A 23,557-nucleotide genomic window follows, 5' to 3' on the forward strand; every position below is an offset into this window, starting at 1 on the left:
GTTTAATATTATTTTCAGCATTACTTATGCACATAAATAAATACAAATCATTTTTTTAACTTTAGTGTTTCGCTACAAAAGCGGCAAATTTGCCTTAAGCGCTGCAAACTCTTTGCGATCGAGCGCTTTGAGTTGTGTTCCTGTATAAGGGGAAAAATGCTCCAAGTCACGATGCTTGTTCACCAAAATTTTTTGATCCGAGGTGATTATATTAATTTCGCGTGCAATTTGCATTTGATCTAAGATTTTTAAATGAAATAAAGTTAAAGTCACTTCTAAACGCTTTTATCACTAAACAATTAGGTAATCACCATTTTTCAATAGCTTCAAAGCCTTTTCACGTTCCATTTTTACAAGCATGCTGCCCACCGTTATCCAAACTTTCTTCTCATATTTGGTTGCATGCTTTTCGAGCTCACGTATCGCTTCGCGTGTTTGCTGTCTTCGTTTATCCAGCTCTACCAACTCTTGCTTGTTCATTAAAATCTTATCGGCCACCTCTTCGGTTGATTTTATAATTTCAACAGTTTTTTCTTCATCGGTTTTAGACATTTTTCACTGATGATGAACTACGAATATATTTTATGTAAAACTTTATTTATCACCTAAATAATTTTACTAAGACGACAACTGCATCCAAACTTAAACTTGAAACATTAGCTCAACGCTTTCCGAAGTCGTCGTTCGCGTTTCCAATCGCGTAATTTTTCAGAGCGTATGTCACAGCGTGAACGCTTTCTACTTTTGGGCAAGTTACTCGATCGATTATGCATTACTGCTTGTTTATCGAACGCATCGAAATGTGTTACACGCGCCGGCTCCTGCTTGGTGCCGAGACCGGTGCGTTTCTTCCGGATCACTGTTTTAACTGGATACAATCGTCCCGCTTGAGTTGGGCCCAAGCCGCTTTCTTTGTCCCAGCCTTGTTTAACCATCAATTGCAAACCACGATTTTTGTTTGATATATTAAATTTGTTTAGCTTATTTTGTGCACCAATTGCTTTTGTACTAAATTGATGCACCGTTGACGTTTCATGTCGTAAGCGAGTCGTGTTTGTGAATGTATGTTCACAACTAGTACAATAGAAAGGCTCTATTGAAACGGTTGCAGAAGAAACTTTCTGGCTAGCGTGTTCTTCAATATCTTCAACGTTCTTCTGTAAAATTGTTGCAATGTGGTCGTAACCCTTTTCAATGGCGTAATCTCTTGCAGTGCGGCCAGTTTTTTCTTTAACATTTTTATTAGCGCCCAACTGTAATAAAAACCGCACAGCGTCTATTGCACCCTCGCATGCGGCCATCATAAGAGCAGTCCATCCAAAAGCATCGCACACATCAACATCGCACGCTTGGTAATTTATTCGCGCTAACTCTGTCACGTTATTTGTTGTAGCGAGACGAAAGAATTTATTACTATCGAACTTCAAGAAAGTAGGTTTCATTGAATTAAATGAACCGCTAACCATGGTTGGTGCAGTAGTTGGAACACTTGTTTTGGAATGTTTTGTGAGTTCCTCGTAAAATATTCTCACGTCTTCACCCCTTCCTTCACCGCATAGCTGAGCTTTAATTTCTTCCACTTTATTTTCTTCATTGCTCTGCAACTCCAGTCCACGCACAAAACGCTTCCGCGGAAAGGTAACTGTAGCTAGTGCCAGCCAGTTAGGATGCAGTTGCGCATCATCTAAATCCATAGCAAATTACCAAATAATATGCGTGCAGCAAGATAAATAGAAAAAATTGTATGCGATTTATTGACGTTGTGTGACAAATAGCGATGACAGTGCAGTGTTGTTAAGTGACTTCAATATGTTCACGTTTGTAATAATTAATAAAAATTAAATATGTTAAATATGTTAATTTAAAGCGAAATAAACCTAAATGTGTGTGTTATGAATATAGCAAATATTCGCAAAAATTTTATGATTTGTTAATAAATTTTACAAACCAAAATGTGTTTAATATAAAATCCTTAAATGAAATAATTTAATATTAAATTATGTTTACAACAAATTATCACGTTTCTCTTTTCAACCCTTTCTGTTTATATTTTTAATAACAATTTTTTATTCATTTATATTTTTAAATTGAATTATGTAATTGTGAACACACTGTAATTATTTGATTTGGTCTACGGTCTGTAGAGTTCTCTACATAAAGCTGAATTTTGTGAAACATTTTTGTCAAAATTATCGCGGTTTGAAAATTAAAAAAAAAAACAGCAGCTGAAGAACATAATAGCTTCAAAAACATTGTTTATAATTATTTTGTATTAATAAAAACGTTAAAATGGATTATTCAAAGTTTGGCAATATGATGGAGAAGAATCGCTTAAAAAGTTTTAAAAAGTGGCCGTTTGACGAAAGCAGTGCATGTAGCGCAAAAAAGGTAAAATTGATACAAAAATGAATATATCATTGCTTTTCATGCTCTGTTTTTTCAATTGTAGATGGCCGAAGCAGGCTTTTACTGGAGTGGTAACGATCGCGAACCGGATACAGTTACTTGCTATATTTGCAATAAAACTCTCGATGGGTGGGAGCGATCCGATGACCCATGGAAGGAGCATGCAAAGCATGCGCCACAATGCAGTTTCGTAAAGTGCGGACGAAAAGAGGCCGAATTGACGGTAGGTCATTTGTGTGTAGTAATATCTTAGTGCTGTAGTTATATAGTAAATGGTCTTTACTTTAAGGTTCAAGAATTCATCAATATATGTAATGTAGCGCTAAAGGCGCGTTTGGATCAAAATTTAAACAAAACTTTAGAAGAGTTCCGAAAGTATGCCGAAAAGGAGAAAGAGAAAATATTACTCGGCAAATAAATGGAAGCTAAATTAAGTATAATAGTTTAAGGATTATATATTAAGATTTAATAAAAATTAAAATATTCATAATATATGTTGTATACCTTACTTGTGTGTTAGTTGCAATAAATTATGCTAATTGTGCTAGTTGATAGATTTTTTTAGATCCTAAATAAGAATATTGCAGATGGTGAGCCCAATAAATGGTGCAACTTGGAGGGAAATGAAACGAGGCACGGTACCCCGAGAACGATTGCTCATATTACAAAAAAACACAGTACTAGCTTTGTTTTGAACAATATATGACTAAAGAACCCGATTAGTGCCAATAAGAGTCGGTTCCACCAGAAAACTTGGAATTTTATGTTCACTGCCCAAATATAGTCAATCTCACCAAACTGGCTGGGATTTATAGAATTTGGGTTCGTTGCAGAGTTTTTAATTATAAACTAAAGACGCATATCTTATTTAAATATTTAATTATTATCTAGTCAGTTTATCAAATTTTAAATGAAAAAGATTTGAATATTGCTGGCGGCTTTAATGAAAACATCATTGTATACTACCATAATATGCAACCGTGTTAAGGATTTAGAACTGCCACATTGAAATAAACTATTGAATTTATAACCTACCCAACCATTTCCAGTTGGTCAGTAAATCAATTCTAAATATTTTGTCTACTTTAATAAAAGCAACTAAGGTGCTCTGAAATCTATCCTTAAGCTTAGTATCCAGCTCTTAAGAAATGTAAAAACTTCATATAAAAACCGCTTAAGAAACGGTCAAGAAACTTTCCTGCGATAAATTTACTTGTGCTAGTATGCAGCTCTAAAGAAATGTAGTACTAGTTTTGAATACATTTTTGCAATAAAATGCGAATATGGCAAACCTGGTTTTGGGAAGAAATATGAAATCAACAATTGTTTCTTGAAGGAAATTCAAAGTAATCGTTAAATTTGTCCTAAATTAGTTAAATTCATTATTATGAAGTATATTTCTTTTTGATATGTTGTATAAAACTTACCAATCATCAACAACATTCCTAAAATCGCAATGAAAATATTTATGTTACTTCACACATACATGCATATTACGCACAAAGTTTAGTTTCTTTCGTTTATTCTCTCTTACTCTTCTATGGGGGAGCATTCACGATGCGTAACCAGCCGTCAAAATGACTTGAAGAAATAATGTATTTTTTTCTCGAACAATTATTTGAGAGCTGGATACCAACCTGTGAACTTTATAAAAAACAAACTAACAAAAGTACCAAATAAAATAACCGCGCACGTATTCAGTTATTGAGAATGGTGTATTTACCACCCGCTTGATTGACTGTGTACAGTGTTTTTTTTATATTTGCCAAACGAATTAGGAGTAAAAAGATGACAGTGTATTACGATTGGAAGCAAGGTAGCATAGCGATTAGATGTCAAAACAAATATTTCATTAGGCTTGCTCAAAGGGAAGCGATTGGAAGGTGTAAGAAGTGAGAGATAGGATGTAAATCTCTACGAAAAAATAATAATAATAAAAATGGAAAAATAACAAAAACGCAAATGTGGAAAGCGGTGAACAATGCAACAAAGTCGTAAAGAATTATAAAGTCCAAAAATAGTGAAGAAAGAAGAGTGTATGCGTGTGAAGAGGAAAACGAGATTATACGAAGCTGGTGTGAATTTTTAATAAACTACGGGAGAAAAAGAGCCCGCAAAATCGAAATATTGTGTGATGAACATAGTAACAAGAAGACGAGAAGTAAAAGTGGAACAAGAAACGTGAAAATCAATAGGTTTCGTGTTTAAGTGCAAAGCAAAAGCGGGTGAGCGGGATAGTTATAGAACAAAATAAAGTTGAAAATGGCGACAAAAGACGAACGAACATACGAACGAATACTATACGAAAACGACTACGATATGACGATGAATTAAGCTGTGAATGACGCTAAAAGTTGCCAGATCTTTGTATTCTACATAATTGTCAAATATAATGGATTTGCATCTAAATACAAGAAATTTTGTGATTTATTGGGAGTTTTTAATGCTTCGAGATTTTGCAAATGTAGTATTTAAAAGTGGCTAAATATTTATGTTAAAAGATTTCTTTATCTTTGGTGCCGACAATTAATTTTCATTTCTCTTTTATTTCCTTTATGTGCCTTTATACTTTCGTTTGCAATTCATTAAAAGTTAGATGGAAAAAAGTAAAAACCAAGAATTGGCTCATATACTTAAATATATTAACCATGCATTAAAAAGAATAATAAAATAGATATATCCTATATACCCCATAAATAATAAATACGACCACATATTGTTTTCGTATCCAAATAAATGCATTTCTATATATTACATCTGGCATTTCTATAATGGCGGGCGAACTACAAGCGAACGAACGACGTGAAAAATCCATTTTCTAATTATTCCGAATTCCTCTTTGGCAGCGAATTCCTTCGTGTCTAGCATTGCGTTGCACGACTGAAAAGTTGAAAAAGAAGCTGAAAAGTTTAGAAAACTCTGTTAAAAACTCGAAAACACATAGAAACAACAACAAGTGTTAAAAAAGTGAACAAATAATGACGCGAAAATTATAAGCAAATATTTTCTGCGCAAAAAAACCTCCAGACTTTACGCATATTCGTACAAAGTGCAAAACATTCAAAGCCATTTGTGTTAAAAAGATATTGTGTTCGGCCAGTAGCGCTGGGAGTTACGATTTGTACAAAAGAGTTGCCTCCTAAATTGGTAATATTCATATAATAGGTGATTTGGGTTTCGCATTGGCAATTAAAAAGTGGTAGCTATTTTTAGTAAAAAATTTTGGACGCATTGCATTCGGTAGCAAGAAGTGAATCTGCATCCCGTGGCTTCAAAGAAAATTATGCAAAAAGACAACCCTCGATTGCAGCGACGTAACAGTTGGCAGTGTAGTTGAACAGAGAATACGTCTAGATAGTTGTTAATTGGTTGTCAGCGAGGGCAGAATTTAAGGGAGTAGAGGAAATTGATAAAAATCAAGAATCGGCAAAAGGCAAGTGCGTGCCATGTTTATAACAAGAAACCGGCTTGGTTATTATTTTTAATTATACTTCCTCACTTTGTTGAAATATACATATATATTTTTATCAAAGCATGTACTATAATTTACTAAAGGCTGTGCAATAAAAATATACATTATTTTCGGCGCTTTTACACCATTAGACTTTTGATTTATGTGGTCACCATCCCGATAATTGTTTACATTAAAATTTCAATGGAATTTTTAAGTGTTGTATTTAAAAATAATATCCATGAATTGCTTAAATGGTATTGAATACCTGCTATTATTTTGCGTATTTATTGCGTTGGTAGCAAGGCAAAATATAGAGAAAACTCTTAAACCATGCATAAAAAGCTATTCTATAATACCTCTTTTATCAATATTAGTAATAATAAATCATTATTTAAACTACTATGTAATTTTAGAAACTTTATACAAAAGTTTAACGCAACAGTTTGTAACCCTATTTTATTATATATTCATTAGCCTACAAGGAATATTAATAAGTGCCTTAAAATAAAATCAATTGAGTGTTTATAAAAAAATGTGATGAATTAATAAGTGAATTTTTTCAAAATGTCTGGGTTCTTTTTATGATAATTTTTAACTTGACGTCTCACCACAGTTTTTACTTTGACGCCAATGGTTTATGAATAGCAAATTTTAACCACTATATCCATAAATCGTATTAAAAAATAAATATTCTTTATTAACATTAATAGGACAGTCATATTTACTGGAAGAATTAGTATAGAATATAGCAGTTATTTATCACTGTTGTAATGGTGTTATAAACTCGTTGTATATACAGCAGCCAGAATGTGGTTTACGTGATTAACTTTAGGCGGGACACAAACGCCATTCAAAGCGAAGCTTTACTTCATGGATTCCCTCCTTGGAGCAAAACGACCACACATAGCTGACTGATATGATCTATGAAATCAACTTATCTGACCCTCCCTCCCAGTGGTCCGATCATGTTCAAACATCTTTTCTCATTGACCTTCCGTTAAATGGCTTCTAATTTTGAATTGCATCCCAGTCTAAGAAACGTATTTAGTATTGAATGTCTTGATATAACTTGATATAACTTTTAAGTCGAAATTAGCTTAGAACTTTGTATTTGTCGATATAATTTACTTTTAATACAACTAAACCTTTCGACTATCGGCTTAATTTTTAATGATGCATGTAATCTGTTTTAAATTGGTAATTCACCTGAAAAAAAATCACATACAAAAAATTTACTTTCAATTAATTTTTTAGTCAAACTAACCATTAATTTATTATGAGATATGATTATTAATATATGTATATTTGTTTAACTTTTTAGCAGAACTAAGAGTATAATCCAAGTTTAAAGCTGGATTAGCGAAAAAGTGGGACTATTGCGAACGTCAAAATGGCATCGAGAAGTCACCAGTATTTTAGTTTGCGTTGGAACAATTACCAAAACACCATGACTTCGGTGTTCCAGCAATTGCGAGAAGACTTATCTTTCGTGGATGTGACCCTTTCATGTGAGCATGGTTCGCTAAAAGCACACAAGGTAATTTAAATAAAATTTTATAAATTTAACTATTTATTATATAAAGGCGTCAGCATTGATCTGATGATGACTGGAAAAACCCTCGATTTTGGGTTATGATATATGTATGTATGTATGTACATACATATGTAGACAATGTAGATGATCTACCAGTGTAGAAATATACGTGGCACATACTTAAATTGAAACTGATTTCTTATGTTGTTGTTGAGCGGAAAAATTCTGAAGTTGACAGTCCTATAAAAATCCTGGTCCGTTCGGGATTCGTAGATCCGACTGTCGTGGGAACGGAACTGATTTATTATAGTTATAGTGGACTAAAATATAGATTGCATCAATATTAAATATTTTAAAAATTAAAAATTTAATATGATTTTGTAATTTAATAATAAAAACGATTGATTTGCTTGAATTAGAACTTTTTAGCGATGTATTTATGTATATATGTAGCTGGAATAGGCCCAGATTTTTATTTCAACAATGCGAAAGCATTATGATAGGTTAACAATTGTGGTGTTAATAAGAATTTGAAAATTTACACTCACATTTAGAGATAAAAATAATAAATAAATTCCCATAAAAAAATAATTTTGAATTATAAAAACGCAGAAAAAGAAAATTCCGTTCCCTTTCTAGGTGTATGTCTTATAACATAAAATAGTGTAAAAAGATTTTTATTCTTGATTTTGTGCGGTCAGATTGCAAGACAGCTATGTCATATATACATACAGATGTATGTACATATGTATATATGACATAGCTGTACATATGTATATATGACATAGCTGTCATTCAAAATGCAGTCCTTGTATAGAATTTTTTTAGCAAAATCGACTCAGCTCATCGGTTTTGAAATTTTTATTATATTCAATTATAAATAATTATTACATTTGTATGACTATCTAACCGTAAATTTTTCGTTAGGTTGTTCTATCCGCCTGCTCATCATATTTTCAAAAACTGCTTTTGGAAAATCCCTGCAAACATCCCACCATCATACTTCCCGGCGATATTATATTTACGGATTTGAAGACCATTATTGATTTTGTTTATCGCGGCGAAATTGATGTCACCGAATCTGAATTGCAGGTAAGCGTTAAAATTTTATTGATATTATTATTTTGGAATTCGTACATAATACGCTAAAGATGTCCGGAAAAGAAATTAAAAAACGTCAAAAAACATGAATGCTCAACAAAGGAAAGATATCGCATTTAAAGTATGAATACCATTACTAATGCGATCAAAAGGTTCCACAGTATTTAACGGTCATAGGATTGTTTAAAATAATCTAAAATAGACACCATAAATTGTATAAAACAGTATAATTTAGTGGCTTATGTCGCAAAAAACCGTAAAAAAAAGCACAATAAACATTGGCTCTTAGTTTATTGTGCTTTAATATTTTTAGTATTTAATCTATCATGAATGTTTAGTGCTATGGAAATCTACCATAATTTACTGTGTCAAAGTATTTTTCTCACTGCATATATGTCTATATAAACTCAGTCAATCCTTATGGTGATAGTGAGTTACTTGAGTTCTGTCTAATGAGTGTACTCAAACCAGCATACTTTTCAAATTCGAATTCGAATATCAAGGACACAAACCGATGAAGCTTTTATGCACGCGCAGAAATATATGCTTCGCCGACCATTGTATACATTTGTTGTGTTTAGGAATATTCATTCCTTTATTCGTCCTTTTGATTTATAAATTGTCTCTTATAACAAGAAACTTGAATGGAAAGTTTGTATAACATTTTCTTCGAAGCTTATAAGTACAAAAATTTTAAGCCAATCCTTGAAAGCTTTCAGTAGCTGAAACTTGCTCCACCAAACTTGGTAAGCTTGTTGGTAAAACTTGCATTATATCAGTTTAGCATGAACCAATGTAAAAAAGCAAAATTTGTTTATAATAAATGAAATGTTCAATTCCACATATAAGTTGATTGAATTCAACTTAATATTGTTTACCTACTTTTAGTGTAATACTAAGACTTCATTTCGGATGACCATTATACTCTTACAAACTAAGAAATATAAAATTCTACTACAAAACATAGTAACTGGTGCCACAATGCATCTCTGAAATATAATACAAAAAAATCTGAAATCTTTCTTGTTTTTTTCTCTTTAAAGTTGTAAAGAGTAAATAAAAATATATTTTTATACCTCCATATCCTGAAATTTATAATTTCATCGTTACATGGTTTTGAAAAGTATAGTCTAGTAATGTTATTTTCTGCAATAAATGCAACACTGCTAGGAAACCAATTATATCCAATTGGACTTCCTATTGTTATGATTGGTAAAATAGCAAACAATAAGAATATACAAAATATAATAAATAAGCTTCTGCTTTAGTTTTTATTCCAAAATAAATTCGAGACTTTCCAATTAGAGTTCGAATGAGGAATTAATCCGTTTTTTGGTTCGTTCAACGGTCCTAATCAATTACGGTTTTAGCACTATTTTCAACAAGTTTTCAGCAAGGTGATCAAAAAGTTCCTCATTCTGCTTCTTTACACGTGTACGTTGTAAAAAATATTACATTAACTTTGTACAGATTCTAAAGTGATTGCGTGTTTGCTATATCTGCTCGTACAGTTTTATCGCAAAAATTTTAGAAGTATACCGTTGTATCATTTATGAAAAAAAAAAATCATAAAAATCTACGGAAGTGGGTTCAAACATAAGTAAAACTGAGTAAGTCCTATAGGTATATCTTAAACTCATTCGTATTAAGTGCAGGCGGCCAAGAATTTAATTTATTTAAACTTTTATAATATCCAGCAAATTTTCAAGAGCAGTTTTTACGTCTAAAGAAAAAAAAAAGTTGTGGACCGAATTATTGCCAGAGGCAAATTAAATACACGATTGCAAATTTATTGACAGCATATTTACTACCTAGACGTTCCATATACATATTTGCTATTTTTCCTCTTATGTAAAGCCATATAGCACAAATTTATCTTTACCACTGATAACTGATAATAACAGTACTTTTCTGTTCTATTTACAACAAAAACTCCTTTGCGGCGAGAAAATCAACAAATGAAATGCTAATTCAGATATTTAATATTATTAAAAAAGTGTATAAAGCCAGTAGATAAAAAAATGTAAATTTCATAGTAAAAAATTTAACTAAAATCACATTTTATATTATATCTCTTAAGAAGATAGAATTTCAGTGTCAAATTATATAATACATAATTATATCTTAGTATAAGTGTGCTTAATACCTAGTACTTGCCCATACAACTGAATTTTCTCAAAAAAGTTGATATTAGAGGAAAGGGCTACAAGTGGTGATTTGTAATTGTTATCATAAAAAAATGATATTTTTGGCTAGGTTATTATTTATAATCATGTTTTTAGTAATGCCAGAATTTCTGAAACGAGAGAATCCACTTTAAAGGGTCAACTAAAAAGAACAATCTGATATTCTATTTTTCTATTCTAGTTCTATTTTTGTTTTTTGTTATGCAGATAATTTTATGCCTTATATCATTCTGCTGTATGTTGTCTTCGATTTAATAGAGCGTTGCTGTTTTAATGGCATAGACCTTTGTTTTAACAAACACACAGAGAAAAGAAAGATATAAGGTCCGAAAATGCCACAATCTTCACCTAACGGTCAATATTTGGGGATGCAATTACTTTTCTTGACCCGCACGAGGATTTGACTCGCCCTGCTGCTTGAGCCATATGTAAAAGATTCATTTCTGGCCACTCCCAAGGGAATGGCGCTCAGAAAACTTTTCTCACTAATATGAACTTCTGCACATGGCTCCATCCGCCCGGCTATAACCGTAAGCGATGTCTACGCCAATAAAAAAATAGCGATAATATTGTTTGTGGACAAAGTCATTTAGCCAGAAATGGCCCTTATATGAAAAGATCCTGTTTTGCGCAAAGAACTCTTACAGTAGCCACCGGAGAAAGTGAATTTATCAATTTCCAAGAGTTGTACCAAAGTGAAACCTGACATCGCATACCTTAAGATTAAGATAAATACGTGCACCGTCGTCTCCTAAGTTACAACGACTAACTTAGCCCCAGCATATTGATAAGTTCCAATATACTGCTAGGTGATAATATTTGAAACATGGATGCAAGAGAAAACCTTACTGAACACCCTGTCAAAATAACGTCATTCGATGAAAACCTTGAAACCGTTACAAATTTACAATGACGAATCGGACTTTTCATATTAACTTTTATAAGAGAAATTAATTTTAAAAGCAATGCTTTAGCAGCAGAATAACATTATCTATTGAAATCATTTTGATGAAAGCAGTAGAGTATTTGGACAAACAAAGTCAGAATAATTTCCAGTAACCTATTGGTTGTACTCGTGGGCAGAACCACTTTGCGGTCACGAAAATATTGATGATAGTAGAGACTTCGCTGAATAAGTTTCACAGAAACTCAAAATGCGATATGTTTTTGTAGTAAAGCATCCTTCAAGCACTGCAAATAGGTCGCGATAATCCATAACTGGTTTTAACTTTTTTTTTATTAATTAATTTTAATTAATCGAACTACTTATATATTTTATAAAATTGATTTTATGTGGATTTTTCAATATAAATCTTAAAATTTTTCATACACATCTCTATGTGTTCTCTGTTTAGTATAGGGACTCAAATGGGCGAAGATCTTCAATGATTGGCTATACAACTTTGTGGTACATTTTAACTTTTTTACTCAAGCCGGCGATTACTTTTTCCAATTTAGTTGAGTTTTGTTTTGTCCTAAACAATCATTCACGAGTCAAATTTATTCGTGATATTTCATACTGAAAAATTCAAGGAAAAAGCAATATGTCTGAAGCAAGTATTACATATATGTATGTATGTGCATTTGAATAGGTTTTTTTACGGTTCTTTCATTTTCCCAAACCTAATAGGTAAGGGTTTCACATCTTCAAATTATTAATTAGATGGAACTTATAATATTATTCTATATGAATTCTCAAGTGGTTATCAAGAGAACTCACTACCTTTTTCGAACAATGCAAATATTTATATAAAAGGTCCAATTTTCGTTTCCTGATTCTATATGTAATAGGGTAAAGAGAGGACAACGGCTGTTGGGTTCTCCATTTTTTATAAATTAAAAATGTATTAAAATATAGTATTGTTTAGTTACTAATTTTTTTTTCATTACTTTCATTTTTAGGTATAGAACTCCTAATTCATACATTTTTCAATTCATAATAACTAGAATAACTTCTAGTATTCACATTCACAACATTTAGTTCTAAATGTTTTTAAATACAAATATACACAAATTAATATTTTTATAATTTTATATATATATATATATATATTGGACTATATGTATTGTAGTGTATTAATTAAATAAATATATTTTGAAATATTTTTCAAATTGGTAAGTGAGTGAAAAGAAAAAATATAATGTGTTAAAAGACTAAAAAGTCAATAAGAAAAGAGCAAATAATACAGTCCGGACAGTTTTATCTAACGATATTTTTTGAGTTTGTATTAAATAAAGCGTTGACCTTGTTAAGTGTCACATGATCTAGAATTCCTATATTTTTAAGTTTGGTGTGTCAAAAGAAGTGTATATACCAGAAACAGATACATACGCATTAGCAATTTAGAAGAAATTTTGATTTTTTTCTTTTAGGTGGTTAATGAAGTATAAAGTATACATATTATATATGTATTAGAGCGGGGCAATTTCCATTTTATCAAATACATTAATTTTTTTTTATTGTGGATATTGAGAGAATAATCAATACTTTATTTTGTTTGGTGGTGTGAAATTTGTGTGTGTTTTCCTTAAAAGTACTTGATTTTTATCGTTCGGTTTGTATGGCAGCTATATGTTATAGAGATCCAATTTCTACAATTTTTTCGGAGACAATAAACTATGTCAAATTTCGTTAAAATATCTTGAGAAATAAAAAAATTTTCCTTACAAGTACTTTCTTTTGATCGTTCAGTTTATTTGGCAGTTCTATGCTATAATCAATCAACAATAATGGAGAATACTTAGTAGCTGGGACGAAATTTGAGATCAAGCTGATGTGGAAGCACAATCTGAAGAGCTCGGGTCCACTTAGGGGATATCACCTCGCCTCAAGCATTGTTGTTACACAGAGCTAGTCAAGCTAATTTTACTTTACAATGCACTGGTGTGGTGGACCGCTATGAACAAAGTATCCAACAATCGACTGCTTACTGAATAAGTAAATGAAATACGAAAGTCTCTAAAATCGATATGCAATGAAATTTCCGAAAAAGCTGACAGTCGTTTTGATCTGCGAGAAAAAAATTTATAAAATGTACTATGCATACATAAACGCCAAGATGATGTGTAAGAGCCTCTCAAGAACTCGTCTTAAGTATCGAATAGCTACGTAGTGTCATAAACCTACATTTGTAGAAAGTCGTTAACTTTTCAAACAAATTTGGTAATTATAATACTTAACTCGTTGGGAACTTATTAAAAATCTACATATTTTCAAGATATCTGCGAAACTTTGTTGTCGTTTCTAGAGTCAAAAAACAAGGTACAAATGTTTACGTAGTATGGTGCTCTTTGATTTTTCACATTTATTTTACTGCTGCCCAAGGGTTTTCTGGCTGTTCAAAGCTAATATCCATGTTTTAAATAGTTATTTCTGATGTAAGGCTATTTTTAACATTAGAGTTTATATTGATTTTTTGTGTATATGGGATAATTGCTTAATAGGAAAAAATCTATTTTGGAGGATATCTTTTGCAGTGCCTTTGTTTTACCGTGAGATGATTTTCTAATAAGACCGGCATGCTTCCTAGAATTTCTGAAGCATTATTTGTATTCTAAACTATATTATACATATATTTTGAAGTCACTTAGCAACAGCTAACATAATTAAAATTCCATTGGTGTTCGTGTTTTCCAATTAATCAATACTCCCATTCGCTGTAAAAAATTGTTTAATTAATAAATATTTTCAAACGATACTTTTTTTTAGATATTGTATGCACATACACATAAACATACAACTAACATATGCATACATAAATTATTATTTTTTCTTTGTTATACTTAATAAAGACCTCAAAGTGTAGCGTCTTGCATGAGAATTTATTTGATATCGAGATTTTCTCGATAGTGACATAATTTATTTTGTAAAACAGAAATTACTTACACGCTCAATATTACAAATGAATTGCAAAAAGCTACAGAAAAGAACAATTAAAGTTCTTGTCGCCTTCAAGGAAAGGATTATTATTTTTCTGATTCTTGCAATGGTCAAGAAAGAAAGCCCTTGCAATTTCGTATTTACGGGTATACACAAGCCTATAGGTATTTACATTTTTTCGTGCGTACGTACATATGTGTATGTGCATAAATTTGAATATTTAGTATTTACTCCTTTGACCATTTGATAAGGTGTGGTGGTAGTAAGTCTTGCTTCCAGCATCGCCACAGTTTTTTACACACACACTTTTTTACATACATATGTATATGCCTTATGTAGTACGTATGTATGCCTGTGTGTGCATATATATTTGTATGTAATGGGATACAGACTTTTTGAAGAGTTCGTTCGTTTCTGCATCTGCGTTTTTATTTAACTTGCTTATATTTCACTTCACTGTATGACTGCAAACAGACGAACCTTCGATGGCAGACGGTTAGACCGGCATACTATACTCGCACAAACAATCGAATGCCGATCCAAGTTGTTGGGCGCGCTGATATTATGGTGTGGCAATGGTGTCGCGGAATTTTAACCATGCTCCAATAGTCAGACGCTAGTCGTCTTTGCCGATGCTCGCACTTTCTATCTCCTTCTACCTTTTCGTTCCAGTCAGTTCGTTGGTTTGTTTCATTTATTCGCTGTTCCATTTTTATATTGCAAAATTTTTTCTCCTTTCGATTGCCGCCTGCCCCAATGTTGTTGCCTGCCTGCCTGCTTGCTTGGTGGCTTGCTTGCCAGTCAGCCCCCCAATTTGACCCTTCTTAAGGGTGACTCTCGCGTCTCTAGTCGAATCATCATCTTCTTTCTCTTCCTCAGCAGAAGTAGCCGAACACAGCCACACACACACATATATATATATATATATATATATTGAGAAGCAAACGACATTTGAGTATATGTGCCAGCAGAAGGTTTGTTGTAGTACACTCATGTGCAGATAAAGTTACATATATACTCTGTGTTTGTGTTGATTTTTTTTAAAGCTTCTGCTCAAGTCCTGTCGTGTGCTTTTCAGTTTGGCTGAGTATTAGTGTTTTTGTATGTATTTATAAATTTTTTTCTGCTAATTTTTATTCTCTCTAGGAGTGTTTTTGTTTTTGGTATTTCCATTTTTATTTTTATTTTTTCTGTACTGCAATTTTTTCTTTGTACAACCTTTCTTTTCTTCAACCAAACGTACGGGATACCCCAGTTGACCGACCGCAATGACGTTTGTTATTGCAACAATATGTATGTGCAGATATGTTTGTGGGTTTGTACATTTATGAGCGAGACTAGCAGGAAGAGCTGATTTGAGGAGAATTGCTAACTGCTAACTGTGGACTGTAGCCGCACTATGCGGGGAAAAATGTATCCTTGCGCTGACATTAATTAATAACTCAAAGTGAGAAAGCGCCGTTTTTTGTTTTGGATTTGGCTTTTTTTTTAAATATTATTAATTAGGTTTTTTTTTTTAGTAAAGAAGAAAGTATTTTATAAATAATCCATGTATTAGAATCTTATATTATGTTTATATTAACGGATTATATACAGTTAGAAGGCCGAAAAACACGAATTTTCCAGATTTTTTCTGAGAGAATTTTTAAATTATTGATCCAAAAATGTGTATACATATTATGGTATCTTTTAAAAAAATATTTATTTGGAAAGGAATTACAGCTGATCTCCGGGAGCCCCCTTCAAAAAAGATATTTTGCGGTGACTATGATATTTCTGAACTGGATCCTCTGAAACGACAAAACCAAACAGATTTCGTTAAAGTAATACTAAATCTAGTAAAGCAAATCGAAGGAATAAAACAAATTAATTTTTTTAACAAAATGGCGGTTTCTCAAAAAAAAAAAAAACGGGTTTTGACCAAAATTTTCGGTCTTAAATTGTTTATAAAAAAGATATTTAACGATAAGAAAAAATCTTCGTTTAATTACTAATAAAAAGCTCGTGTTAAAAATTTGAGACTAATCGGTTTAATTAATTAAGAACCAATTTTTTTTATTGCTCTCTTCGCTAGTCGGGTCTACATAACTTCTTCACACTTAATTGGAGCATGTTTTATGCCGCTAAAACAACAACGAGAAGTTGTTACAATTCAAAATGAGCGCTTCAAAATTAAATATTTTAATTTTTTTATAGGATTGACATTACAAAACTGTCTGATCCCTTAATTATAAAACTTATATTAATCAGCTGGACTCAGTTACAATCCGACTTAAGATTTTAAAAACAAAAAATTTGTTTCAATAAAAGTAAAGATTTTTCGATCTATATATTTTTTTTTTTTTGGAATCAAAAGGACAACCTTAATGGTATTAAATGGAATTCGAGCTAACCAGGCGTATAAAAATAACTTTTTTCAGTTGTACGTTCAGAAACCATAAAAGTTGCTTAGAGATGACATTTTGCATTTAACGATATATTGTTAAAACAACCATCGATAATAATTAGTATGCGTTTGTCGAATATGTTAAAGCAATTATTTGCTCAAAGTAGGTCAAATTCACAAAAATATGTGATAATGTCTCCGTCTGGAATATTATCGGAATATTTTCGAACACACTTAAACTTGCTATTCCCTGTTCTGATATTTGTTTTATTTTTTTTTTATTTTAATTTTTTTTTATTTAATTTTTTTAATTTATTTTTTTTCTGTTTTATTTTCTTTTATTTAATTTTTTTTTTTTAATTTTCAAAATCGTCATATATTGTCACTGTATATAATTCGAAGTTAAATTAATGATTGTTTTTAAGTGCCAATTTTATAAATATGTAGTTTTATTAAAAAATACTAACATGCAGAGCTTTTCATCGTTTTTAAAATTATACTTTTTGAAAAGAGTACTTCACGATTCGTTGTTTTTTATAACCGAAACAAATTTTTTATACCATATTTGTGTATTTAAATAATAAATTATTTAAAATTTTCATAACAAATCGCGCTTTGTAAAAATATACATATAAAATCCAATATTTCGAATAGAATTTTTTAATAAATTAAAAGCTTAGTTATACATAAAATTTTTTTTTTTTTGTTTATCACTTTTCTTTTTTTGTTACTTTTGTTGTTTTCTTTTTACAAAAATAATAAATTTTTATGTCCTTAAAATACCTTTTTTTTACGTTTTTATAGCAAAGATGTTTTTTATTATATTATGGGCATATGAAAAAAGTATATCTTTTAAGCTTTCAGCAAAAATTAGTTTTATGTTGGGTTCGAATATAAGCTTACTTTTACAATATAAAAATTCGCGTCAAAATAAATTAAAACCACATATACTAATCAAAGCAATCTAATTCGATAAACCGATATTTTTAGTACATTTCAATTAAGTTTGGTCAATATATTTGCAACATACGGCCCACTGTACCTCAAACTTGTCTCATTCTTGGCGGAAACCCCTAGCAACTTTGATACTTTCGTCTGTGTTGGTGCGTCAAAAGCGTTTTTTCGTCGAGATTTCAATGTGTGCTTGCACGTGTGCGCGTGTGTGTGGACAAATGAATGAATATGTATGCAAATACCTTGCACATATATACAAAGGCTCATTCATATATTCGTATGTATGTAAGTATGTATGTGCATGTATAAGAATGTATGTAAGCCGAGTTCTTTGCCAACTACTTTTGTGTATATGTATGTATGTGTATATCACTGCTATTGTCATGATTATTGTTGTTATACTGTAGTTGGCATTTTTTCAATTTTTTCTCTTGTATGGCTTCCTTCGTCGGTTTCCCCATTAACCACCATTCTTCTTGCTCGCTTGTTCATTTCGGTTTCTTATGACTTTGCTTTCATTTTATGCAACCACTGAGGGTGGCTGCCACAACTCCCACCACCTGACCGTCCGTCCGTCCGTTCGCTTGCTCATACATTTCTTTGCCCTTATTACAATTTTTCTCTACGTTTGCATGCTCACATTGCCGATGTTGTTGTTGCTGCTACTGTTGTTGGCTTTGCCTTCTCAATTTTTATTTTCTGTGCAGAATTTTTTAAAAAAGTCGCTGTTGTTTGGTTTTCTTTTTTTCGCTTTTTTTTCCGTAGCCCGTTGTTTTTTAATCTTAACTCAGCATAGCAATGATTGGGGGAGGAGAGGGGGGTGGTGGTGCGGTCTTATGTCTGAGTGAAATGAAAATATAGTTCCGTTTGTGTCGTGTGTCCAAGAAATAATGTATAGAGCAGGGTGAACGGGCGGGCGGGGGGCGAACGTGCGGGCTTGGAGAAAGAAAAACTCTATTGAACAAAAAAAGTAAATTAAATGCGAGAAAGAAAAAATAGCAACAACAGTAACAGCTGCAGCAACTACAAGACAGTGTGTAAAAAAATGCTGTAAAAAACAATTGGTGAACGCGTTTAATGTTTTGCAAGTATCATATAATACTAACTATACGATGGATGAGTGTGTATGTGTGGGTGTGTGCATGTAGGTGTATTTATGCATTGTTGTTGTAGTCCCTTGTATGAGTATTATGTCCAGGTTCACGATTTCAGTTAGTTTTCCACCCTCACCGATTAACTGTAAATGCATGCACACTCATACATTTATAAGCTTTTACACCCACACACACACACGCACTCATGGACACATACATATGTATATTGCATTGCTGGTCCCATATTTCACTTGGGCGCTGCTTGAATGAAGACCTTGAGTCAGTGAAATTTAATTGTACATATTATGAATTGGAAACTTATGTAATTCGGTGAAGTCATAATGAATTGTGGCGAAAATATCCAAAAATTCCGTTCAATGCAAATGAAGCGTACGTTTTGATTAATTACTCGGTGTATTATATACAAAATAGCAATCATGTGTATATGTATATACATATGTGTGTGTGTATTGTGTCATCATCGCTATTAGTTTGTCTTAATATGAAACTGCGTGTGTTAATTACTTACATATGTTTTATATACAGGTGCACACACATACACACGCCGCTATATATATGTGCATGTTTTTTTTTTTTGTCTTTTTTTTTTGTAGTTAGCAACCATTGATTCGCTCCACTGTGCTATCATCCTTCCACTTCCGATACGTAGATGGTCAGACACATTGGCAGACCTGTGTAAATGAAAGCAAGATGGAAGCGAGCGAGCGACCAGCGCCAGAGCCGGAGCCATAGCCAGTGCCAGCGCTAGAGCCCGGTCGGCGAAGCGACAACTTGTGTCATTTGTGTTTTTGTTTCAATTTTTTTCTGTCTTCTCTTTCGTCTCTTTGACTCTCGCCGCTGTCGTATATTTCGCCCATGTTTCGTTAACTTGCCTTTTTCTTTATACTCATTTTTTTACAAAACTTTTTTATGTATTAAATGAGCGAGTATATGAGCCGTTTTTTTCCCGGACTTTTTTCCACTGGGCGCTGCTGGTTTGAGGATATACGGGTTGCTTGCTGACTAGTTGCAGGCTCTTGGCCTATTGGGTGTTTAAATGAATCGCCAGCATACTATTTTTTTCTGTTAGTTTTCTCATTTAGCTGCTGCTGCCTTTTTTGTTTTAAAGGATGAAGTTTCGTTTCGTTCTTTTGTGTTTTTTATGCGTCTTCACCTCTGTCGTCTTGCGAAGTCCGAGCGTACATGTTTTTCGTATACACAACTTCAAGTTGTCCGAAAACTTTTTTTCCAATTATGTATGAAGAAAGTCGGTCCATCTTCCAAGACAGCAGATTCTCGAAAGTTTATTGAGAAACACATTTTTTGTAGATTTAACGCTGATTATATGCCACATTGTAACTACTGAGATTGTATTTATCAATATAGCACCTTTATCCGATTGAAGTTGAGTTTTGCGCCTAAAAGTAATGAACCCTTAACTGATAGCGGTACAGCTAGAAATTGATTTTGGAACTGACAAAAAAAGCTTTTCAGGCTTGGGACCGACAAAAAAGCTTTCGCGGCTTTGTAGATAGTTTAAAGCGTTCAGGGAATCTTTGATTGCTGATCCAACGACAGGTCACTTGTATGTTGGAAATGTAACGAAGTCAATCTTGTTGGTAGTAAATGTTTATAAAAACTCTAATGGAAAGCTTTCTTTCCTTTCCTTTCTTTTTTAGGGTTGTGGACAAAGGCTTGTGTTAATATAAATCAAATTAGGAAATAAATAGAAAAAATAGAAATAAAGCTCATTATTTGCGGAAGACAACTAGTTCCATAATTATAATTTTAAACAAATTTTAACTTATGTCGAAAGCTTTTGTGCATTTCTTTCAGAAATTTAAAAATATTAACTAAACTATCAGACTCGAAATCGGAGCTTCATGCCGAATAAAAGCTTATTTCGAAATCACTTGCTAACCAAAATTTAAATTTTTTTAGGTTATGTTGAAAATTTTCGAAAATCAGTTAAAGAAATATTAAAATACTTTCAATATCGCTTGTATTCACCGGCATATAGGTCCTCACAATAATATAACCGTTATAGTCCGTGAAATAATTGAGTTGCCGCTCAACAATGCGGTGATACGTCAATACATGGACATGTTGGTATAGAAAGAAATTAGCCCACCAGAACCTGTTCTGTGCTGCCCTTTCCCATATTCGTTTGCTGGTTTGCATACGAACAACCTGACAAACATACACACCAATCTACGCTTATTTATGTGCATTTGTTTGTATGTCAGTCAGTATATAACGATTGCCGTTTTTTTTTCTCATACGCCGCACACTTCGCCTAAGAAGTRATTCTTGGCTGCAAACCTTTTGCAGATATAATTCTTTATTTTTCCCCACTGTACACGATTTTTTCCGTTTTGTTCTGTTTATATGTATGTACTTCGATTTTTTCTTTTACTTTCTTGTCTATGTATGTGTGTGTGCAAGTTCCTGAGTGTATAAGCTTGTGTGTGTGTGTGTGTGGTTGTGTATGGATTTTTTTCCAATTTTTTCGCTCTCACCACTACTTCAGACTTCACCGCCGCCACCGCCGCCGCTGCCACCATCATCAACAGCAACGTTATTTCATGCCGTTCCTTAGCTGGCTGGCTGGCTCGATGGCTTACTGGCTGCCTGGGCGCTAATCGTCATCGTCTTCTGGCATCATCTTTTATTTGTAATTTGTTCATCATCGGCGTCGTCGCAGTTGTCGTTTATCGTTGGTTGCACGCTTGCCAGGTCGCTGGTAGGCTGGTTGATGTGTCGGTCGTAATGACTGAAATCGTGCGTTTGTCGGCAATAACAGAGTTTCGTAAATCGGTCCATATCGGGTTTATATATAGTATACTACTAACGCTTGCAAGTACCACAAATTTTGTTTGATATCATGCAAACATTAACCAACACACGCTAAATACTTCCACCAAAACGATGGATTCACGTTATCGTACGACTTCCGAACGCAATTAATGAAAATCACAAACTTTTGCTGCTAATCTGTGGATCACCGTTAAGACAATGTGTATTTGAACCGCCTACTACTAGGTACTTGCATACGTAACGTCACACGCGTTGGACGGACGGTCACCATAAAGTGCGCTATTGTAGTGTTGATCAAGCGCCAGTTAGCTTTGGTACGTTCTCGCAAGGGGTTGATACCAACCAAACCGCGTAACATAATTGATTTCTATATTTTCCATATAAGAAAAATACAAAATTATCAAAACAAACCGCTGACGCTGACCACCGATTCGATTGTGTGTATTACGAAAATCAGGATCTAGTGCGTCGCGTTAAGTACGCGTATATCATCACGTCTAAGCTGGTTATCGCAACTAAGGGCACAAGAAGCAATACAAGAAGTAGGAAAAGATAAAAATAAAACAGAATTTCCCTTTCGCTGACTTTTCCATTTTATATATTATTTGGTTGTTTTCCGCTTTCTTAAGAACTGAGACTACTACTGACATTTACTCTCTATATTCGCTGATATATATTTTTATATGTCTTGTGTGCTGTTTTGCTCACCATTTCTATTTGTTCGGTATTTTCCCTACTTTTATTCCGGTTTTATTTTTACTACTACTCTCAATTTCAAGTTCGTCAGACGATTTTTATTATTATTTCTCTTTTTTCTCGTCTTCTTTTTCATGCTTTTCTATTTAAGCTTACATTATGGCTCCGGCTCCGTCGTATCGTGCTCTATACGCGCGAGTATCGTAATTTTTCGCACACATGCATGAGCACACATGCGGACACACACATACCCATAAACGCCCATAATCACACACACACACACACACATCCACGCGCACACTTATGGCCCGACTCACGATTTACGGCTCAGGACGCACATATGCGGCGTCCTCATATTTTTCGCGTCTTTAATGCTTTAGTTGCATTATAAATATTTTGACTAAAAATGTTCGTGTTTTAGGCCGCTTTAATAACAAAAAAGCGCTTTACTATTGTTATTGTTGTTGTTGTGGTCGTTATAATGTCGCTGCTAAGTGTCACATCGAATTTCTATAGCACAATGTTCGACTATTTAATTCATCAAAACCATCATTATGTTGCAGGAACTGCCTCTTTAAGCCAACACGTGACTCTTGGTGTAACATAGTTTTGGAATTCCGGCATCTGAATTGAGTTTAGTGGAAAAAAATTACGTTTTACAGTTATTTTTTGAAAAACAGTTTGTTTTGGAGAGCATAGTGTTTCGAAAATTGCTTAGACGATTATTAAGCAGACTTTTAAAGTTGGTATTGGCAGTTATGAGGTAAAAAAAACCTTTACGATAAGTGTCTAATTATTGTGACGAGCGTGAGTTAACATGTTTTCAATACTTTTTCCTGATAGAAAACAAATATTTGTTATCTAAGAACTTGGAAGTTGAAATATTTTGGATCAAACAATGTGTGCTATAGACAATTTTATGCAATTCTCAGAAAAGTGTTTGAGTTAAGACACAAATTTTTAATTACACATATTGAACAAGTTGTGCTGCAAGCAGTGATAAATTGTATTAAATAAGATTTTAAACATAATTATTTTTCCGTCTAAAC

At 32.8% G+C, this 23,557-nt stretch overlaps 4 protein-coding genes and 1 long non-coding RNA gene across 16 annotated transcripts in view; 2 read left to right on the forward strand and 3 right to left on the reverse strand.

Annotated features, from left to right (window-relative positions):
- Window positions 1-6: 6 nt before the first annotated feature.
- LOC108971218 lies at window positions 7-1,774 on the reverse strand. Of its 2 annotated transcripts, XM_018937117.1 has the most exons (3): window positions 1,705-1,774; window positions 312-569; window positions 73-239 (listed from the first exon to the last, which is right to left on the reverse strand). In XM_018937117.1, exons 2-3 carry the CDS (start codon window positions 550-552, stop codon window positions 73-75), a joined length of 408 nt encoding a protein of 135 aa, XP_018792662.1. In that variant the 5' UTR covers window positions 553-569; window positions 1,705-1,774. The 2 variants fall into 2 exon arrangements, with proteins under 2 accessions (XP_018792663.1, XP_018792662.1); XM_018937118.1 differs by lacking the exon at window positions 1,705-1,774 and having other exon boundaries at window positions 7-239; window positions 312-552.
- LOC108971217 (G patch domain and ankyrin repeat-containing protein 1 homolog) lies at window positions 579-1,698 on the reverse strand. Its single transcript, XM_018937116.1, has one exon. The coding sequence runs from the start codon at window positions 1,692-1,694 to the stop codon at window positions 657-659; it is 1,038 nt and encodes a 345-aa protein (XP_018792661.1). The 5' UTR covers window positions 1,695-1,698; the 3' UTR covers window positions 579-656.
- A 426-nt stretch (window positions 1,775-2,200) lies between the features above and the next one.
- Window positions 2,201-2,898, forward strand: LOC108971219 (baculoviral IAP repeat-containing protein 5.2-B). The gene is made up of 3 exons (XM_018937119.1): window positions 2,201-2,388; window positions 2,450-2,629; window positions 2,696-2,898. Exons 1-3 carry the CDS (start codon window positions 2,290-2,292, stop codon window positions 2,822-2,824), a joined length of 408 nt encoding a protein of 135 aa, XP_018792664.1. The 5' UTR covers window positions 2,201-2,289; the 3' UTR covers window positions 2,825-2,898.
- Window positions 2,899-4,250: 1,352 nt separating this feature from the next.
- Window positions 4,251-23,557, forward strand: part of LOC108971220 (transcription factor GAGA) — a 51,864-nt gene continuing 32,557 nt past the window's right edge. For 2 of the 11 annotated variants that reach the window (XM_018937127.1, XM_018937128.1), the window contains exons 1-3: window positions 5,253-5,839; window positions 7,185-7,397; window positions 8,322-8,486. In XM_018937127.1, the coding sequence (XP_018792672.1) occupies window positions 7,251-7,397; window positions 8,322-8,486 (312 nt within the window). In that variant the 5' untranslated portion in view covers window positions 5,253-5,839; window positions 7,185-7,250. Of the gene's footprint in view, window positions 4,632-5,252; window positions 5,844-7,181; window positions 7,398-8,321; window positions 8,487-22,024; window positions 22,127-22,285; window positions 22,355-23,557 lie in introns of those variants that run through there. The other 9 variants (XM_018937120.1, XM_018937124.1, XM_018937125.1 and 6 more) reach the window with 9 other exon arrangements.
- On the reverse strand, window positions 13,353-15,292 carry LOC108971222. Its single transcript, XR_001993533.1, has 2 exons — window positions 14,793-15,292; window positions 13,353-14,338 (listed from the first exon to the last, which is right to left on the reverse strand). It is a non-coding gene; the product is annotated as an uncharacterized LOC108971222 (long non-coding RNA).

This window comes from Bactrocera latifrons, unplaced genomic scaffold (assembly GCF_001853355.1).
Source record: "Bactrocera latifrons isolate USDA-ARS-PBARC rearing strain unplaced genomic scaffold, ASM185335v1 scaffold_33, whole genome shotgun sequence".
Lineage (NCBI taxonomy): Eukaryota > Metazoa > Arthropoda > Insecta > Diptera > Tephritidae > Bactrocera > Bactrocera latifrons.

What these genes read in the sequence shown, in the direction of transcription:
- LOC108971218 (XM_018937118.1), bottom strand. Translation starts at nt 552, where the DNA reads ATGTCTAAAACCGATGAAGAAAAAACTGTTGAAATTATAAAATCAACC. An exon ending in TTTGAAGCTATTGAAAAATG is followed by an intron (nt 240 to 311) that starts GTGATTACCTAA and finishes TAAAAATCTTAG; the next exon opens with ATCAAATGCAAATTGCACGC.
- LOC108971217 (XM_018937116.1), bottom strand. Translation starts at nt 1,694, where the DNA reads ATGGATTTAGATGATGCGCAACTGCATCCTAACTGGCTGGCACTAGCT.
- LOC108971219 (XM_018937119.1), top strand. Translation starts at nt 2,290, where the DNA reads ATGGATTATTCAAAGTTTGGCAATATGATGGAGAAGAATCGCTTAAAA. An exon ending in GTGCATGTAGCGCAAAAAAG is followed by an intron (nt 2,389 to 2,449) that starts GTAAAATTGATA and finishes TTTCAATTGTAG; the next exon opens with ATGGCCGAAGCAGGCTTTTA. An exon ending in GAAAAGAGGCCGAATTGACG is followed by an intron (nt 2,630 to 2,695) that starts GTAGGTCATTTG and finishes CTTTACTTTAAG; the next exon opens with GTTCAAGAATTCATCAATAT.